Genomic DNA, 18,513 nt, shown 5'->3' with positions numbered 1-18,513 from the left:
GGATGGGCAAGAGGTATATTCAGAGGGACAGAGGGAGAAAAAGGAGAGTGAGAGAAAGAATGTGTGCATAAAAATAAGTAACAGATGGGGTACGAGGGGGAGGTGGGGCCTTAGCGGAAGTTAGAGAAGTCGATGTTCATGCCATCAGGTTGGAGGCTACCCAGACGGAATATAAGGTGTTGTTCCTCCAACCTGAGTGTGGCTTCATCTTTACAGTAGAGGAGGCCGTGGATAGACATGTCCGAATGGGAATGGGATGTGGAATTAAAATGTGTGGCCACTGGGAGATCCTGCTTTCTCTGGCGGACAGAGCGTAGATGTTCAGCAAAGCGGTCTCCCAGTCTGCGTCGGGTCTCGCCAATATATAAAAGGCCACATCGGGAGCACTGGATGCAGTATATCACCCCAGCCGACTCACAGGTGAAGTGTTGCCTCACCTGGAAGGACTGTTTGGGGCCCTGAATGGTGTTAAGGGAGGAAGTGTAAGGGCATGTTAGCACTTGTTCCGCTTACACGGATAAGTGCCAGGAGGGAGATCAGTGGGGAGGGATGGGGGGGACGAATGGACAAGGGAGTTGTGTAGGGAGCGATCCCTGCGGAATGCAGAGGGAGGGGGGGAGGGAAAGATGTGCTTAGTGGTGGGATCCCGCTGGAGGTGGCGGAAGTTACGGAGAATAATATGTTGGACCCGGAGGCTGGTGGGGTGGTAGGTGAGGACCAGGGGAACCCTATTCCTAGTGGGGTGGCGGGAGGATGGAGTGAGAGCAGACGTACGTGAAATGGGGGAGATGCGTTTAAGAGCAGAGTTGATAGTGGAGGAAGGGAAGCCCCTTTCTTTAAAAAAATGAAGACATCTCCCTCGTCCTAGAATGAAAAGCCTCATCCTGAGAGCAGATGTGGCGGAGACGGAGGAATTGTGAGAAGGGGATGGCGTTTTTGCAAGAGACAGGGTGAGAAGAGGAATAGTCCAGATAGCTGTGAGGGTCAGTAGGCTTATAGTAGACATCAGTGGATAAGCTGTCTCCAGAGACAGAGACAGAGACAGAAAGATCTGGAAAGGGGAGGGAGGTGTCGGAAATGGACCAGGTAAACTTGAGGGCAGGGTGAAAGTTGGAGGCAAAGTTAATAAAGTCAACGAGTTCTGCATGCGTGCAGGAAGCAGCGCCAATGCAGTCGTCAATGTAGCGAAGGAAAAGTGGGGGACAGATACCAGAATAGGCACGGAACATAGATTGTTCCACAAACCCAACAAAAAGGCAGGCATAGCTAGGACCCATACGGGTGCCCATAGCTACACCTTTAGTTTGGAGGAAGTGGGAGGAGCCAAAGGAAAAATTATTAAGAGTAAGGACTAATTCTGCTAGACGGAGCAGAGTGGTGGTAGAGGGGAACTGATTAGGTCTGGAATCCAAAAAGAAGCGTAGAGCTTTGAGACTTTCCTGATGGGGGATGGAAGTATATAAGGACTGGACATCCATGGTGAAAATAAAGCGGTGGGGGCCAGGGAACTTAAAATCATCGAAAAGTTTAAGAGCGTGAGAAGTGTCACGAACATAGGTCGGAAGGGATTGAACAAGGGGTGATAAAACAGTGTCGAGGTATGCAGAAATGAGTTCGGTGGGGCAGGAGCAAGCTGAGACAATAGGTCGGCCAGGACAGGCAGGTTTGTGGATCTTGGGTAGGAGGTAGAAACGGGAAGTGCGGGGTGTGGGAACTATAAGGTTGGTAGCAGTGGATGGGAGATCCCCTGAGCAGATAAAGTCAGTGATTTTCAAAATTATCCAGTCTAGTGTGGACGTAGCCTCAGTCCCTGGGTGAGAAAGTATTGTTAGAAAAGGTCAGGTCTCCATAACAAATGTTATAATTGGGCTCAAGGTGACAATTATTGTCTTTCTTGGAGAAAATAAGTGAACAATCTAGCAAGCACTAGTCCTTGACAAATTCAGGAACGTTGCTTTCAACATCAAACTGTTTTACCTGGATTGCCAATCCCCCTGGACTGATTCCAAGTAATAAAGACTGTTTTGCTGTAAAAAAATGCAGCATGATGAAAGAGCAGGATTTAGTAAATCTGATTAGAATTGGAAAGTCCACCTCCCCGAGAAAGGGCATGTTCGATGACCACTGCCTGTGGGGTTGGTGAAGGAAGAAGGTCACACAAGCTTCAATCAGAGATCCATACCTTAGAAATGATAAAAAGTAGTGTAGGCACTAAGGACCTACTACGTCATCTGCTGAGCTTTTATTCTAGAATATACTCAGTAAATGAGCCCCACAACCTTCTAGCACAGAGTACTCCAATTGTTCAGTGACCTGACGTGAACAATCTCTTACTGCAGTTTTCAATGCCCAGTCCTTATTTTGAGACTGTGACACCTGGTTCCAGACACTCAGGGAGAACCTCATTCCTGCATCTACCCTCACAGGCCTTCTATGGGTTTTGTAGTTTCAATGAGATCAGTGGCTATCCTCCTGAATTACTTCTTGGTGTACAAGGACACCCTCATCTATGAAACACCAACACTTTCATCATTTAAAAAGTACTCTGCCTTTCTATTTCTTCTATGAAAGTGACTTCCTTCTCATTTATCCACATCATATTTGAGTTACCATTTCCTCATCCATTTCTCTTAAAGCTTCTCTACATCCTTCTCATAGTCCGCAGTCCACCCAGTTTAAAGTAATTGCCATACATAGACACATTACACTTGGTTGTCTTTTCCAAATCATTGATATAGACTCTAAACATCTGGGCCCTGTGGCATCCATAGTCTCCCCATCTGCAAATTACCAGCTTATTCTCAAGAAAGCAACAGCTTCTACCAAAGGTTCCCATCACTGGGGCTGTACCACCTTTTCATAACTCCCATCACACAAAAGATACAGAAGCCTGAAGTCCGATAGCATCAGATTCAAGAAAGGCTACTTCAACCACTCAGTCCTTGAAACAACTGGCAAAATCCTAAGCAATACAGTTTAGCGACAAAATGATTGCTTTGAATACTTTGTGCTAAAACAGACTTGCTTTTGTCTAATTGTGCTTTCTTGTAAAAATCAAAATTCTGTCTAATTTACGTTGATGGTTTTCCTGTGAATGCCACATATCTGATGCCATGTGCCCATGGCGATGCTGTGTGCCCCTGGTAATGCCATGTGCCCATGGCAATGCCACGTGTCTATGGTGATGCTGTGTGCCCGTGGCAATGCTGCTGTAAGTAAGTTTTTCACTGCACATATGCGTATAACAATAAACTGGAATTTGACTTGATTCCCACTCTTTATTGTCCTTTAACTGACCTTTAATTCTTTCCATTATATTACACCCAATCCCATGTACTCTGACAATGTTTAATAGCCCCTTGTGCGGCATCATATCAACAACCTCTTTAAAGTTCAAATACGCCACATTAACTTGGTTTCCCATTTCTATTCTGATAGTTACAACTGGCATTTTATTTATCAAGTATGATCTCCCCTGCATAAATCCAAGCTGACTTTACTCAAATCTGTTATTGTCTTCAAAGTGCCTTGCTACCTCTTCTTTCCTAATGGAACTTCTGTTCCTATCAATGTCAGACTAATTAATCTTTATATTTCTGTGGGCTCTCTCTTCTTTCTTTCTTAAATCATGAGTGTATATTTGCTACCCTCCAATCTTTGACAACCATTCTGAAATCTATAGAATTTTGAAGAAAAAGGGCTGTCGAAGTCATGTCTGATTCCACTTGTTGAAGGGTACTGAGCTCTATTCCCACAAAAAAATGGAATCAAATATCATTCAATCTTTTAGTATCTCTCAAAGTCAGGTTTATTGTCAAGGTGCACTGAAAACCATGCAGCAGCATCATAGTCACACACCATCGTATAAGCAGCATTCACAAGAAAAAGCATAAATTAATTTATACATGATTTTTACCAGAAAGAACACAATTGGAACTAAAAAAGACAAAATCCATTTCAATGCAAAGTGAGATAAGTGGTCATCATGTTGCTAAACTGCAGTGATTAGGGTTTTGCCGGTTAGTTCGAGAAAAGAATGTTTGAAGGGAAGTACCTGGTGGTTTGGGACTTCAGGCTGAGAAGTTATGGCAGAGACTAGGTGGTGGACGTCTCTGATTATAGATGCTCCCTTTCTGAGGCAGTGCCTCTTGTAGGGATTACCAATGGTGGGGCAGGATGTGCCCGTGATGTTTTGGGCAGAGTCCTAATGTTCTGCAGTTCTAATGTTCTTATGCACTCAGATTGCTAAACAGTTCATGATTCGACCATAAGATACAGAAGCAGAAGTAGGCCATTTGGCCCGTCAAGTCGGCTCCACCATTCAATCATGGGCTGATCCAATTCTTCCAGTCATCCCCACCCCCCTGTCTTCTCCCCATACTCTTTGATGCCCTGGCTAATCAAGAACCTATCTATCCCTGCCTTAAAAACACCCTGTGACTTGGCCTCCACAGCCACTCATGGCAACAAATTCCACAGATTTACAACCCTCTGAATAAAGCAATTGCTCATTAAATGTTGCCTGCCTTAACCATCACAGGCTGAAGGGCCTGTACTATGTTTCACTGTTCTATGTTCATCATGAAAGCCATTCCTCCTCCTCTCTTACCTGCACCCCTGTCAAGTCTATAGCATCTGTGTCCTGAGCTACCACAGTCCTAACAGAAACATGTCAGCCATGTTTCTGTTAGGACTGTGATATTCCAGTTCCCAGAGACAATCCACGCCCTGCTTTCATCTGCCTTACCCTTGCATTAAAATAAATACAGATTAAACCTCTCCCTGCCCTGTGCTCTGGTTTATTCTGCTGACTAAGATGACTCTCATTAACTACAGTATTATCCCCTGAAGAACCTGTCTTTTTAGAGAACAAATTATTTTGAGCTTAATTGATAGGAGGAAGCAGATTTATTACAGTTTGTGAAATAGAATCGGGTATATATCTTTCAGTTAAAATTCATTACAAAATTCTTAGAAAATAAAATTCATATGAACACAGAAGTGGATTAACATGCACAGCATGCTGGAACAACTCACATCAGGCGGTATCTGTGAAGGAAAATGAACAGTTGACATTCCAGGCCAAGACTGATGACACTTCCTCAGGGTCTCAGTCCAAAATGTCAGCTGTTCATTTTCCTCCACAAACGCTGCCCGACCAGCTAAGTTCCTCCAGTATTTTGTGTGGGTTGATCCAGATTTCCAGCAATTGCAGAATATCTTCAGTCTTAGATATGGAGTAGTTCTTTCCCAGTGACCTACTGATTTGATTCTGTTTAGTCCAACAAGTATTAGATGATGACATTTAATTTAAAATACTATGAATTTCAATAGTACATACAGAGCTCTCTGGATAAAAAACACATTTTAAAACCAATCAGGATACTTTAAACTGTCTCTCTGTAGACGTTTGTTGGATTGTTCAATGACCACATGTCCTTAATCTCCTAAGAAAGACTTTCCTTGTGATTCCATCTATGTACTGCGCCCAGGAACTGAAAGCTGCAGACTCTCTCCACCACTAATCCCCCAGTGCAGACTGGTGTGCATCCACCTTCCCTCCCCTTCTTGAACACAGCAATCATTGGACATTGAGAGAGAGGTTGCATTGTGGTCCCGTCTCAATCTGGTGAACTGACTCATGGCCGTAGATGATTTGCTCAACAGCGGTGTCACTGGCAAATCTGAAGAAGTCACCGGAACTGTACTTGGTCACACAGTCATGTGCATGTGTGAAGCAGAACAAAGCACGAGTTACTCTCAGTTTATCTTTATTTCATTTTATTTCTTGGTCATCTTGGTCAATGTCTCCCATCCACTACATAATGTTCTGGGTGGGCACAGGAGTACATTCAGCCAGAGACTCATTCCACCGAGATGCAGCACAGAGTGTCATAGGAAGTCATTCCTGCCTGTGGCCATCAAACTTTACAAATCCTCCCTTGGAGGGTCAGACACCTTGAGCCAATAGGCTGGTCCTGGACTTATTTCATAATTTACTGGCATAATTTACATATTACTATTTAACTATTTATGGTTCTATTACTATTTATTATTTATGGTGCAACTGTAACGAAAACCAATTTCCTCCAGGATCAATAAAGTATGACTACTACTACGACTACTACTATCTGACTCAGGCTCTCACCAGACATGAACTTTCAAAGACTACTATCTTCTTGCTTTATCAACTGTAATGTCATACTTAATGTCAATGGAGTTTCATAAGTAAGCTCTGGTTAATCAATGTATTTCTGAAGAGAAAAGGTCTGGGAAGTAATTCCTGCAAGCAAGCTCGACAAGAAAGAGAATTGGGTACAATGAGTGACTTGGCCACCAACAATTAGCTCAGGAAAACTCCACGACTGAAGGAGGTTACTCACCCGTTGTAAGTTACCTGCTCGCGCGCGGCCACAAGGGCGATGTTGAGGAAGAGCCAGGGAGCTTTCATTGTCTGAGGGAACGAAGAACATGACAGTGGTGTCACTAAACCTTTCCATATATTTCTTCTTAGTAACCTACCATTAAGACAGTTTGTAACATGGATGCTATCATCATTAACATAGCTTTCCTTTTATTACTCCCTTAAAGTGATATTACCACAAATAAGTTAACAAATAATAAGGTGCAAGTACGATACAAGTTAAAAAGTAAACAGCATTACTCTACAGGTGCTTTATATAGAATGAGACCTGGGTGGTGGCGGGAAGATGCTGGCATGCTGAACAGCAGCGGCCTCTCCGGGGCTCACCAAAGGTGTTTTTGAAACAAGAGAAAACCTGCAGATGTTGGAAATCCAAAGCAACACACACAAAATGCTGGAGGAACTCAGCAGGCCAGGCAGCATCTATGGAAAAGAGTACAGTCAATGTTTCGGGCCGAGATTCTTGACTTAAAAAAAAAATACATCTTTTTTACAATCGCAAGACATTGCTGGACATTAAGAACTTCTCGCACTGCAGGTCTACCCCGTCAGCAAGCTGCTTGTTAGCAGAGGAGCTGGACTTGGTGCGGATGTGTCGCTACCTGCTACAGAAAGCCACTGGAATCGGTGCAGTCTACAGCGAAAAATTGTCTTGGACGTTCTTCTTGCGATTGCAAATACCTGTTGGACAGTGAATACTGCAAGTCCAGTTCACTAGTTTATTGGTGAGACCAACAGTCGGGAAGCTGGGTGACCTCGGCTGTAGCACGGTCTAGGCGTCATTCCGCAGTGTCACCTATTACAGCTGCCAGGAGCAGAGAAGCCGGAACCGGTGTGGTGTGGTGTGGCCCGTGCTGCCCTCCAACTTTCGCTTGGTGGAGGACAAGCTGGATTGTGTGTGTGCATTTGCAGACTGCTGGCGGTTCGTTCCTGCCAACAACATTCAGGCTCCATCACTTAGGGATTTGGCGGTATTTTTTTATACGTTTACTGCTATCGTATACGTGCTGTGTATGACTGTTGGTACTGTGCTTTTTCACTTGGCTGCACTGATAGGTATTCCTGTATGGTTGTCGTGGTTTGGAGACTCGTGTGCTTCAATGATCTGAAGAGCTGAATTGGCTGGAGTCAGGGCTTTAAGCTTTGGCTCTTGGTAGGGTCACCCATGCCAAACAGAACAAAGGGTAGAGGTCAGACTAAGAGTGGTCAACCAGTCTTCTGTGTCTGGGGGTTCAGCTCAGGGCTAACAAACCTGAGTGGCAAAACAAACCTGTTACGGAGACAGCAATGAAGAATCCTTCTACATCTGAGTGCAAAGGTATTCAAGAGTCTCCACCTGGGACCTGCATGACTGACCGTAGTGAAAACTGAGAGGAAGCTACCAGCGTGATGAAGAAAGCCCTGGACACTGCCTAGACCAAGTCTACAATTGCTCTGGCCAAGGACAGACAGAGATAGAGGACCTTCATTGCTGCCCTAAATGCCAGCCAGCGTAACCCACAGTAAGTGCATGCACACGGCTGAATGATAGTTAAACTTGAACTTTCTTTTAGGCTTCTTCAATTGTAGTGGAGTTTGCGCTGGGGTTTCAACAGAGATTTCAAGACCAGTATTACCTCAGATCATGCCCCTTGTCCAAACAAACATATTAAAACTCAGTGACAAGTGGAAGACCAATCATTACCATTTGGGCATGTGTCCTTCACTTGACTGGGACTCACCCTGTAATTGAGGCAGACTGCAAATAAAAGGCAAATATACTCCTTCGCTCAACAGTGCCCACCAAGATTCACTGTAATTTACTTGTTGACGCAGAGAGCTCACACATCTCTTCCTAATGCTATTTAACAACATGCTTATTTAAGCCTATTTCCTACAAACTGGAGCTCAAAGTAATATTTCATCCTGAGCTAAGCTGCTGGCCTGATAGCTTCTCCAGTAACAGTTCACTGAATTTCCCTGCCAAACACTGCTGCTGCCTGTCACCTGCTGATGAAGTATTTATCAGTGCCTCTCTCACCTCCGCATTCAACCATTCTAACGTTCTTCAAATCAATCTCATATCTTTCTTTATCTGCAGCTCAAATGAAACTCTATCTGTGTCCTACTTCAAGTCAAAACCATTCACACCTCACTCCTATGCTTGGTGAGCTTCCAAAGGCCCCACAGTACAATTATATCAATTTAATAATTCTTATCCTTGATTCAAATCCTTCCATAGCCTGCTGCAGCTTTACAAAATCTCTGTGCACTCCCCAACCCCTGGACACTAATTCTGCACTCTTAGGCAGCCCCCATTTTTAGTTTGGATCTAAGCTCTGGAATTCTTCTAATAAACCTCTCTTCTCCCCTAAAATACTCCTCAAAATTTAAGATCTTAGTCACTTGGACAACCTGTAAGGCTGATCAACACTGCCACCCACTAACCTAATTGAGTTTTTTTGTGCTGAATCAGACTGGGAGTAGCAATTATTTCACTCTCCCGTACACTTGTGTACTGGAAATGACATGAATTTGACTTTGAATTTGAACTTTAGTCACTATCTTGTTAATTGTCTCAGTGTTAAATTTTGCTTGTCAACACTCTGGCGATACATCCTAAAGAAGAGCACAAATGCAAGTCCTGATAAAATAAAAAGCAGATTAACCGATGTTAGTAAGAGTTCCAGCTCTTGGCCCTGTGAGAAGTGGCTGCTCTAAGGACAGTACAAATTTAAGCTGTTCCACAAGGGATTTTGTTGGCACTGATCTGGCCTAGCAAATGACCACGGCCAAAAACAGAGAACTCGTAAAACTTCTTCCTTAAACTTTGATGAGCTGAGCTGTGGAAGAAGACGTTTCCCCCTGGCTTCCAGATTTCTGAATGTTCTTGGCTTGGTTTCAGGACTCTAGAGCATGCAATAGGTCCAGACCTGAAAACAGTCCGGAAAACAATTCTCACCCTGCTGTTCCTCAGAGACAGGACTAAGGAGTATTGCATCAATGAATCTGCAACAGAAGTGCAAACGGGAGTGACTTAGTGCTTCAGTTTAACCCTCTGTTTGCCAGGGTGGGTTCAATGACACATGAGAAGCTTGTACATTTGCGGTTGATTATACAATCAACCCCATTCCCCAGCAAACCAATCAGCCCACAGGTTCATTTAACAAAATCTAGTCTCAGTTGGGCATGGGCTGAAAAGTGTGAATAGCCAGGCAATGGCATCTCCTACAATAGAGAATCTAACTGCCCACCCTTGATATTCAGTATTCACCAATGCTAAGTCCTCCAGTATCTACACCCTGAGTTTACTATTGACCAGGATCTGAACTGAACCAGCTACGCAAGTATTGTACATACAAGAGCAGGTGAAAGGCTGGGTATCCTGGAATGGGAGACTCATTGCCTGACGCACCAAGCCCTTCCAGCATCTCAGAAACATGCGAAGAGTATGAAGAAATACTCTGCTTGCCTGGATGGGTGCAGTTGGCCACTGTGGAAGACAAAGTATCCTATTTTATTGGTATCCAATCCACCTCCCTCCTTATCTATTTCCTCCATTGCCCGTGCATAATGGCTGCAGTACCACTCAGTCGCAACTACAGTGACTCACACAAGCTTACCTGAAAGCTCCTCCTAAAGTGAGACCTTTCCCGACAAGAAGAATAAGAACAAACACGTGGGAACAGCCTATCGTCAAGCCACACACTAGACCAGGATCTACACTCTTTCACTAAAGCTGGCTCTACCTCGTGGAAATCTTTCCCAAGGGCACCCTGAAACAATGCTCCCGAGGATTGCTGCAATTCACAAACTTGGTTCACCGTGAGCTTCCTGAACATAGAATACAGAACACCACAGCCCCAAAGCCATCCATTTTTCTTCCATCCACGTGCCTATCTAAGAGTTTCTTAAATGTGCCTGCTGTATCTTCTTCTAGCACCATCCCTGGTCGCGCACTTCCTCCACTGCAGTCCAGCGAAAAACATAGAATAGTACAGCACAGTACAGGCCCTTCGGCCCACAATGTTGTGCCAACCCTCAAATCCTGCCTCCCATATAAGCCCCCACCTTAAATTCCTCCATATACCTGTCTAGTAGTCTCTTAAACTTCACTAGTGTATCTGCTTCCACCACTGACTCAGGCAGTGCATTCCACGCACCAACCACTCTCTGAGTGAAAAACCTTCCTCTAATATCCCCCTTGAATTTCCCACCCCTTACCTGAAAGCCATGTCCTCTTGTATTGAGCAGTGGTGCCCTGGGGAAGAGACGCTGGCTATCCACTCTATATATTCCTCTTAATATCTTGTATTCCTCTGTTATCTCTCCTCTCATCCTTCTTCTCTCCAAAGAGTAAAGCCCTAGCTCCCTTAATCCCTGATCATAATCCATACTCTCTAAACCAGGCAGCATCCTGGTAAATCTCCTCTGTACCCTTTCCAATGCTTCCACATCCTTCTTACAGTGAGGCGACCAGAACTGGACACAGTACTCCAAGTGTGGCCTCATCAGAGTTTTATAGAACTGCATCATTACATCGCGACTCTTAAACTCTATCCCTCGACTTATGAAAGCTAACACCCCATAAGCTTTCTTAACTACCCTATCCACTTGTGAGGCAACTTTCAGGGATCTGTGGACATGTACCCCCAGATCCCTCTGCTCCTCCACACTACCAAGTATCCTGCCATTTACTTTGTACTCTGCCTTGGAGTTTGTCCTTCCAAAGTGTACCACCTCACACTTCTCCAGGTTGAACTCCATCTGCCACTTCTCAGCCCACTTCTGCATCCTATCAATGTCTCTCTGCAATCTTCGACAATCCTCTACACTATCTACAACACCACCAACCCTTGTGTCATCTGCAAACTTGCCAACCCACCCTTCTATCCCCACATCCAGGTGGTTAATAAAAATCACGAAAAGTAGAGGTCCCACAACAGATCCTTGTGGGACACCACTAGTCACAATCCTCCAATCTGAATGTACTCCCTCCAGCACCACCCTCTGCCTTCTGCAGGCAAGCCAATTCTGAATCCACCTGGCCAAACTTCCCTGGATCCCATGCCTTCTGACTTTCTGAATAAGTCTACCCTGTGGAACCTTGTCAAATGCCTTACTAAAATCCATATAGATCACATCCACTGCACTACCCTCATCTATATGCCTGGTCACCTCCTCAAAGAACTCTATCAGGCTTGGTAGACATGATCTGCCCTTCACAAAGCTATGCTGACTGTCCCTGATCAGACCATGATTCTCTAAATGCCCATAGATCCTATCTCCAAGAATCTTTTCCAACAGCTTTCCCACCACAGACGTAAGGCTCACTGGTCTATAATTACCCGGACTATCCCTACTACCTTTTTTGAACAAGGGGACAATATTCGCCTCCCTTCAATCCTCCAGTACCATTCTCGTGGACAACGAGGACATAAAGATCCTAGCCAGAGGCTCAGCAATCTCTTCCCTCGCCTCGTGGAGCAGCCTGGGGAATATTCCATCAGGCCCTGGGGATTTATCTGTCCTAATATATTTTAACAACTCCAACACCTCCTCTCTCTTAATATCAACATGCTCCAGAACATCAACCTCACTCATATTGTCCTCACCACCATCAAGTTCCCTCTCATTGGTGAATACCGAAGAGAAGTATTCATTGAGGACCTCGCTCATTTCCACAGCCTCCAGGCACATCTTCCCACCTTTATCTCTAATCGGTCCTACCTTCACTCCTGTCACCCTTTTTTTCTTCACATAATTGAAGAATGCCTTGGGGTTTTCCTTTACCCTACTCGCCAAGGCCTTCTCATGCCCCCTTCTTGCTCTTCTCAGCCCCTTCTTAAGCTCCTGTCTTGCTTCTCTGTATTCCTCAATAGACCCATCTGATCCCTGCTTCCTAAATGTCATGTATGCTGCCTTCTTCCACCTGACTAGGTTTTCCACCTCAATTGACACCCATGGTTCCTTCACCCTACCATTCTTTATCTTCCTCACCGGGACAAATTTATCCCTTACATCCCGCAAGACATCTCTAAACATCGACCACATGTCCATGGTACATTTCCCTGCAAAAACATCATCCCAATTCACACCCGCAAGTTCTAGCCTTATAGCCTCATAATCTATCCTTCCCCAATTAAAAATTTTCCTGTCCTCTCTGATTCTATCCTTTTCCATGATAATGCTAAAGGCCAGGGAGTGGTGGTCACTGTCCCCCAGATGCTCATCCACTGAGAGATCTGTGACCTGACCCGGTTCATTACCTAGTACTAGACCTAGTATGGCATTCCCCCTAGTTGGCCTGTCCACATACTGTGACAGGAATCCATCCTGGACACACTTAACAAACTCTGCCCCATCTAAACCCTTGGAACTAATCAGGTGCCAATCAATATTAGGGAAGTTAAAGTCACCCATGATAACAACCTTGTTATTTTAGCACCTTTCAAAAATCTGCCTCCCAATCTCCTCCTCTGTATCTCTGCTGCTACGAGGGGGCCTATAGAATACCCCCAATAGAGTAACTGCTCCCTTCCTGTTCCTGACTTCCACCCATACTGATTCAAAAGAGGATCCTGCTACATTACCCACCTTTTCTGTAGCTGTAATAGTATCCCTGACCAGTAATGCCACCCCTCCTCCCCTTTTTCTGCCCTCTGTATCCCTTTTAAAGCACTGAAATCCAGGAATATTGAGAATCCATTCCTGCCCTGGTGCCAGCCAAGTCTCTGTAATGGCCACCACATCATAATTCCATGTATGTATCCAAGCTCTCAGTTCATCACCTTTGTTCCTGATGCTTCTTGCATTAAGGTAAACACACTTCAGCCCTTCTACCTTACTGTCTTTACACCATTTATTCTGCTTCTCTTTCCTCAAAGCCTCTCTGTATGTTAGATCTGGCTTTACTCCATGCACTTCTTTGACTGCTCTATCGCTCTGGGTCTCATCCCCCTTGCAAATTAGTTTAAACCCTCCCGAACCATGCTAGCAAACCTACCTGCAAGGATATTGCTCCCCCTCGAGTTCAGGTGCAACCCATCCAATCTGTACAGGTCCCACCTTCCCCAGAAGAGATCCCAATGATCCAAAAGTCTAAAACCCTGTCCCCTGCACCAACTCCTCAGCCATGCATTCCACTGCCATCTCCTCCAATTCTTACCATCTCTGTCACGTAGCACTGGCAGCAATCCTGAGAATGCCACCCTTGGGGTCCTGTTCTTCAGCTTTCTGCCTAGTTCCTGAAACTCACAGTTCAGGACCTCATCCCTCTTTCTGCCTATGTCGCTGGTCCCAACATGTATCACGACTTCTGGTTGCTTTCCCTCTCGTACCAGGATGTCGTGCACCCGGTCAGAGACATCCCGGACCCTGGCACCCGGGAGGCAACAAACCATGCGGGTGTCCTTCTCAAGTCCACAAAATCTCCTGTCTGCTCCCCTGACTATAGAGTCTCCAATGACAACAGCTCTCCTCTTCTCCGTTCCACCCTTCTGCACCACAGGGTCAGACTCAGTGCCGGAGGCCCTGGCACCGTGGCTCACACCTGGTCAGTCGTCCCCGCCAACAGTATCCAGGACAGTAAACTTATTATTCAGGGGAATGGCTACAGGGGTGCTCTGCACTACCTGTCTGCTCACCTTCGCTTTCCCCCCTCTGACTGTCATCCAATGACCTGCTTCCGACAGCCTAGGTGTGACTACCTCCCTGTAGCTCTCATCTATGACTGCCTCATTCTCCCTTATGAGTCGAAGGTCATCCAGCTGCTGCTCCAGATTCCTTACACGGTCTTCCAGATCACCCAGCCATATGCACTTCTGGCAGATGTGACTCTGCGGGAGAGGGGAGTTCCCCCAAGACTGCCACATCTCACATGAGAGGCACATCACCATCTCAGGAGGCACTGTAAAGACTAACTGCGAGCAAGCTTGTCCTCTGCCTCTTCTCGTCAAAGCCTCAAAGCTCCACTCCTTCACTGGCCCACTCACTCACTGGCTGCTTCGCTTGAGCTATCCCTCTGTTTATCTGTTTGAGCTTTTCAAAGTGCTTGGTCACCTGACCTCGATTGCCCAATCAACTGCTTTCTGCTGAGTCTGAGCTATTCAAATCTTGACTGCACAGATCAACTGCCAAAACCTCTGGAGTCAAAGCCTCAAAGCTCCACTCACTCACTGGCTGCTTTCCACAGCAATAGCTCTCCACTGCTCTGCGCCTCTTGTCATCTTGTACACCCCTATCACGTATAGAGGGCAACTATGAATGATCAAGAAATGCTGGCCTTCCCAGCCATGGCCACCTTCCAAATAGACAAAATCTAGCAGCAATGAATGGGCCTTTTGGCCTAAATGGTCCTCCTTGTCCTAATAAGTCTTCTTCACCTTCACTCAATGCCTTCCCCCTCCTTCTCCCCCCACCCCCTCCGTTTGTGTAATTTCCCATAGCCACCTTCCTGGCTTCACTTCCCCAGGAGACAAGCTGAAGGTGAATGGGACAACAGTTCCAGCCCCACGGATGAGTACGGTAATCATGTACCTCCCCCACCCTCATCGCCACAGAAGATCAGTCAACACCCCCACCCCCACCAAAACTTCACTCACATCGCCCTCACCAAACTCCTAAAAACATAGAAAAGGCCTGATGAAGGGCCTTGGCCCGAAGCGTCGACTCTCCATTCCGTTCCACAGAGTGCTGAGTTCCTCCAGCGTGTTGTGAGTGTTGCTTTGACCCCAGCATCTGCAGAGTATTTTGTGTGTGATACATGTTTTCCAACCCCGAACTTGTTTAACTCGCTTCATTTAAGTGGCGTTTTCAGGCTTACGCTGAACGAATTCCAAGGACCGGAGCAGCAGGAAGATCTCGCCGTTAGCGAGAGCCTTGCGGCAGGATTGATTGTGTCACTTCTCGGCTGTCTTGCCAAATCCCTAGGCGAGGGCGGATGCCGCGATGTGCAGCACACTTGCTCTTTACATTTTCCCATACAGAATTACTAACATTACGATTGCATGACGGCCGCAAGAATTGCGTTAATTCAGCGCAAAATTTCTTAAAAGCTGTAGCTCTGATAGGTGAAGGTTTTAAACATTCCGTCCTAAGTTCTCCCTCGGCCGACATTAAACACTCTTGTGAATGCTCACAGCATGTCGCTCGCAGCAGGGGGAAACTATGCGCAGAATTCCTCATACGGTCAGACCTGAGGACAACTGAAAGCACGAAATCGCAGACATTCCAAAGAACGCCAGAACATTAGAAATAGAAGCACCCGTCGTACATGTCCACCATTGGATAAGACTGGCGTTCTAAAGCATAGAAATAAGACCCTTCGGCTCAACTCTTCTATGTGAACTATCTCAGTCTTTTCCCCAGAGTAGGGGAATCAAGAACTAGTGGGTATAAGTTAAGGTGAGAAAGGAGAGATTTAACAGGAACGCGAGGGCAACCTTTTCACCCAGACAGTGGAATGAAATGAGCTGCCAGAAGAAACCAAGTACAGTACAGATGTTAGATGTTCTGAGCTGGCAATAGCCCTTCAAAAGATTGTTACTCAAGGTTTATATGGGAATTTTCCCCAGGACTAACAAATGCCACTGATATCTGAAATATTATTTTTAGATCTACAACTGCTTTAATATTTCTTCAGATGATAAATATGCACCAACAAGTTAATATTTCATTCTAAGTCTGGCTCTGAATCATTACCTTCATTTCTATAAACAGTTCCTTTCCCTGGTCATTTATGCCACCACATGTTTGCCCATCACTTGGTCTTTACAGCTCCAAACAAATTAGAAATTAGTGTGAATATTTTTCTTTAGATTTCAGTATTGTCAAAATCAACAAGAATATTTAGATCTATTTTGGTTTATCTGTCTGGCAACTTGGCTTTTGATGAATTAGATCACCTGGGATATACAGTTGGATAAGAAAAAAGATTTAGTTCAGAAATGGACCACAAGGACATCTGGTCTTGTTCTGGTTGTAGACGGGTCATATTCTGCATGGAGGCTGGTGACCTTGGGGATCTCTTCATGATTTTTATAAATGATCTGGATGAAGGGCACCACTGCTCAATACAAGAGGACATGGCTTTAAGGTAAGGGGTGGGAAGTTCAAGGGGGATATTAGAGGAAGGTTTTTTACTCAGAGAGTGGTTGGTGTGTGGAATGCACTGCCTGAGTCAGTGGTGGAGGCAGATACACTAGTGAAATTTAAGAGACTACTAGACAGGTATATGAGGAATTTAAGGTGGGGGGTTATATGGGAGGCAGGGTTTGAGGGTCAGCACAACATTGTGGGCCGAAGGGCCTGTACTATGCTGTACTATTCTATGTTCTATGAAGAAGTGGAGGAATGGGGTAGTAAATTTGCTGATGACACAAAGGTTGGGGGTGTTCTGTATAGTGTGGAGGGCTGTCAGAGGTTACAGCGGGACATCGACAGGATGCAAAACTGGGCTGAGAAGTGGCAGATGGAGTTCAACCCAGATAAGTGTGAGGTGGTTCATTTCGGTAGGTCAAATATGATGGCAGAATATAGTATTAATGGTAAGACTCTTGGCAGTGTGGAGGATCTTGGGGTCTGAGTCCATAAGACGCTCAAAAGCTGCTGTGCAGGTTGACTCTGGTTAAGAAGGCATACGGTGCATTGGCCTTCATGAATCGTGGGATGAGAGAGGTGTATAAGATAATGAGAGGCATTGATCGTGTGGATAGTCAGAGGCTTTTTCCTTGGGCTGAAATGGCTATCATGAGAGGGCACAGTTTTAAGGTGCTTGGGAGTAGGTACAGAGGAGATGTCAGGAGTAAGTTTTTTACGCAGGGAGTGGTGATTGCACGGAATAGGCTGCCAGCGATGGTGGTGGAGGTGGATAGAGTAGGATCTTTTAAGAGACTTCTGGATAGGTACATGGAGCTTAGAAAGATACAGGGCTATGGGTAACCCTAGGTAATTTCTAAAGTAAGTACATGTTGGGCACAGCATTGTGGGCTAAAGGGCCTGTATTGTGAGGTAGATTTTCTATGTTTCTTTATTGCAACCTACCTTCCTTTATCTTATCAACAATATATCCTCTTTAGGAAGTGACCACTAGTAAGAGCTCAAATCAACATACAGTACATGACAGCTAATACAGGAAGCTTGAATATAAATCCTTATTGACAACTATCTGAACCTGCGCAAAAAAAAACAAGGAAGTGTTTATAATTTTATCCAAATATTTGAAAGGATTCCTCCGTGAACAGGAAGATCACAACAAACTGTCTTCCGCCTCTGCAGTGACTGAAACCTACACAGATACCTGTCATAAAGAGCAGATTTTGGTGGCAGAGAAAGTGACAGGTCAGGAACACGTGAATCTGCAAATGCTGGAAATCCACAAAGTTCTGGAGGAGCTCAATAAGTCAGGCAGTATCTAGGCAGAGGAATAAACAGTTGATGTTCTGAGCCGAGACTCTTTATCAGGATATCCTGATTTCTTTGTAAATGTGGAGATTTTCCTTTCTGAAACTTCAGCTGTTTATTCATTTCCATAGATTCTGCCTGACCTGGTGAGCTTCTCCTGCATTTTGTGTGTGTTGAAGGTTGAAGAAGGTTTGTTAATTGCCATTTTCATTCATTTCAATAGATGTTCATGAAAATATTGAAGATCTAGTTGATAGTAGATGGCGCCTGCATAAAACGCTCCTTTGGTTGACATTTTCTGGATAGATCATGAGACTATCTTTTACACATCTGTTACATTTGTGTCTTGCCTCGAACGTGACTCTGTAACTGTCGGAGCCTGCATTTTGCTGTTTGGGGTATGTTGGGTGCTTCAGCACTCTGCAGTCTCCAAGAGGAGGCAGAGGCTGTGTACGCGGACCTTGTAGCGGGCAGGCTGCAGGACAGGGTGGAAGGCATTGCTTGTCTCCATTTTGCCAACTAAAGCTCCCATTGTTCACCAATTATAGCGACAAGGGAGATTGAAGTACTGTATCGAAGGAAGTGCAGGGAGTGAGCGCCAGCTGCTTGCCTTTTGATTGGTTGCTCTGTACCGGAGTGGGGAGAGCCTGCTACTGAGCCCGGACAATGTTGTACAGGTTTTTCCTGTGCTTTTGATTTGGACTTTA

At 45.2% G+C, this 18,513-nt stretch overlaps 1 protein-coding gene across 4 annotated transcripts in view; it reads right to left on the bottom strand.

The window, feature by feature from the left end:
* The window catches only part of LOC140186682 (carboxypeptidase A1-like), a 64,132-nt gene extending 48,589 nt beyond the window's left edge, over nucleotides 1-15,543 (bottom strand). For 2 of the 4 annotated variants that reach the window (XM_072241145.1, XM_072241147.1), the window contains exons 1-2: nucleotides 15,228-15,543; nucleotides 6,384-6,454 (exon numbers count right to left, since the gene is read on the bottom strand). In XM_072241145.1, coding sequence (XP_072097246.1) covers nucleotides 6,384-6,454; nucleotides 15,228-15,386 — 230 coding nt within the window. In that variant the 5' untranslated portion in view covers nucleotides 15,387-15,543. Of the gene's footprint in view, nucleotides 1-6,383; nucleotides 6,455-6,692; nucleotides 6,777-15,006; nucleotides 15,194-15,227 lie in introns of those variants that run through there. The other 2 variants (XM_072241146.1, XM_072241149.1) reach the window with 2 other exon arrangements.
* Nucleotides 15,544-18,513: the final 2,970 nt, after the last annotated feature.

This window comes from Mobula birostris, chromosome 23, assembly GCF_030028105.1.
Source record: "Mobula birostris isolate sMobBir1 chromosome 23, sMobBir1.hap1, whole genome shotgun sequence".
In the NCBI taxonomy this organism is placed as follows: Eukaryota; Metazoa; Chordata; class Chondrichthyes; order Myliobatiformes; family Myliobatidae; genus Mobula; species Mobula birostris.
This window is presented reverse-complemented; position numbering and strand designations above follow the sequence as displayed.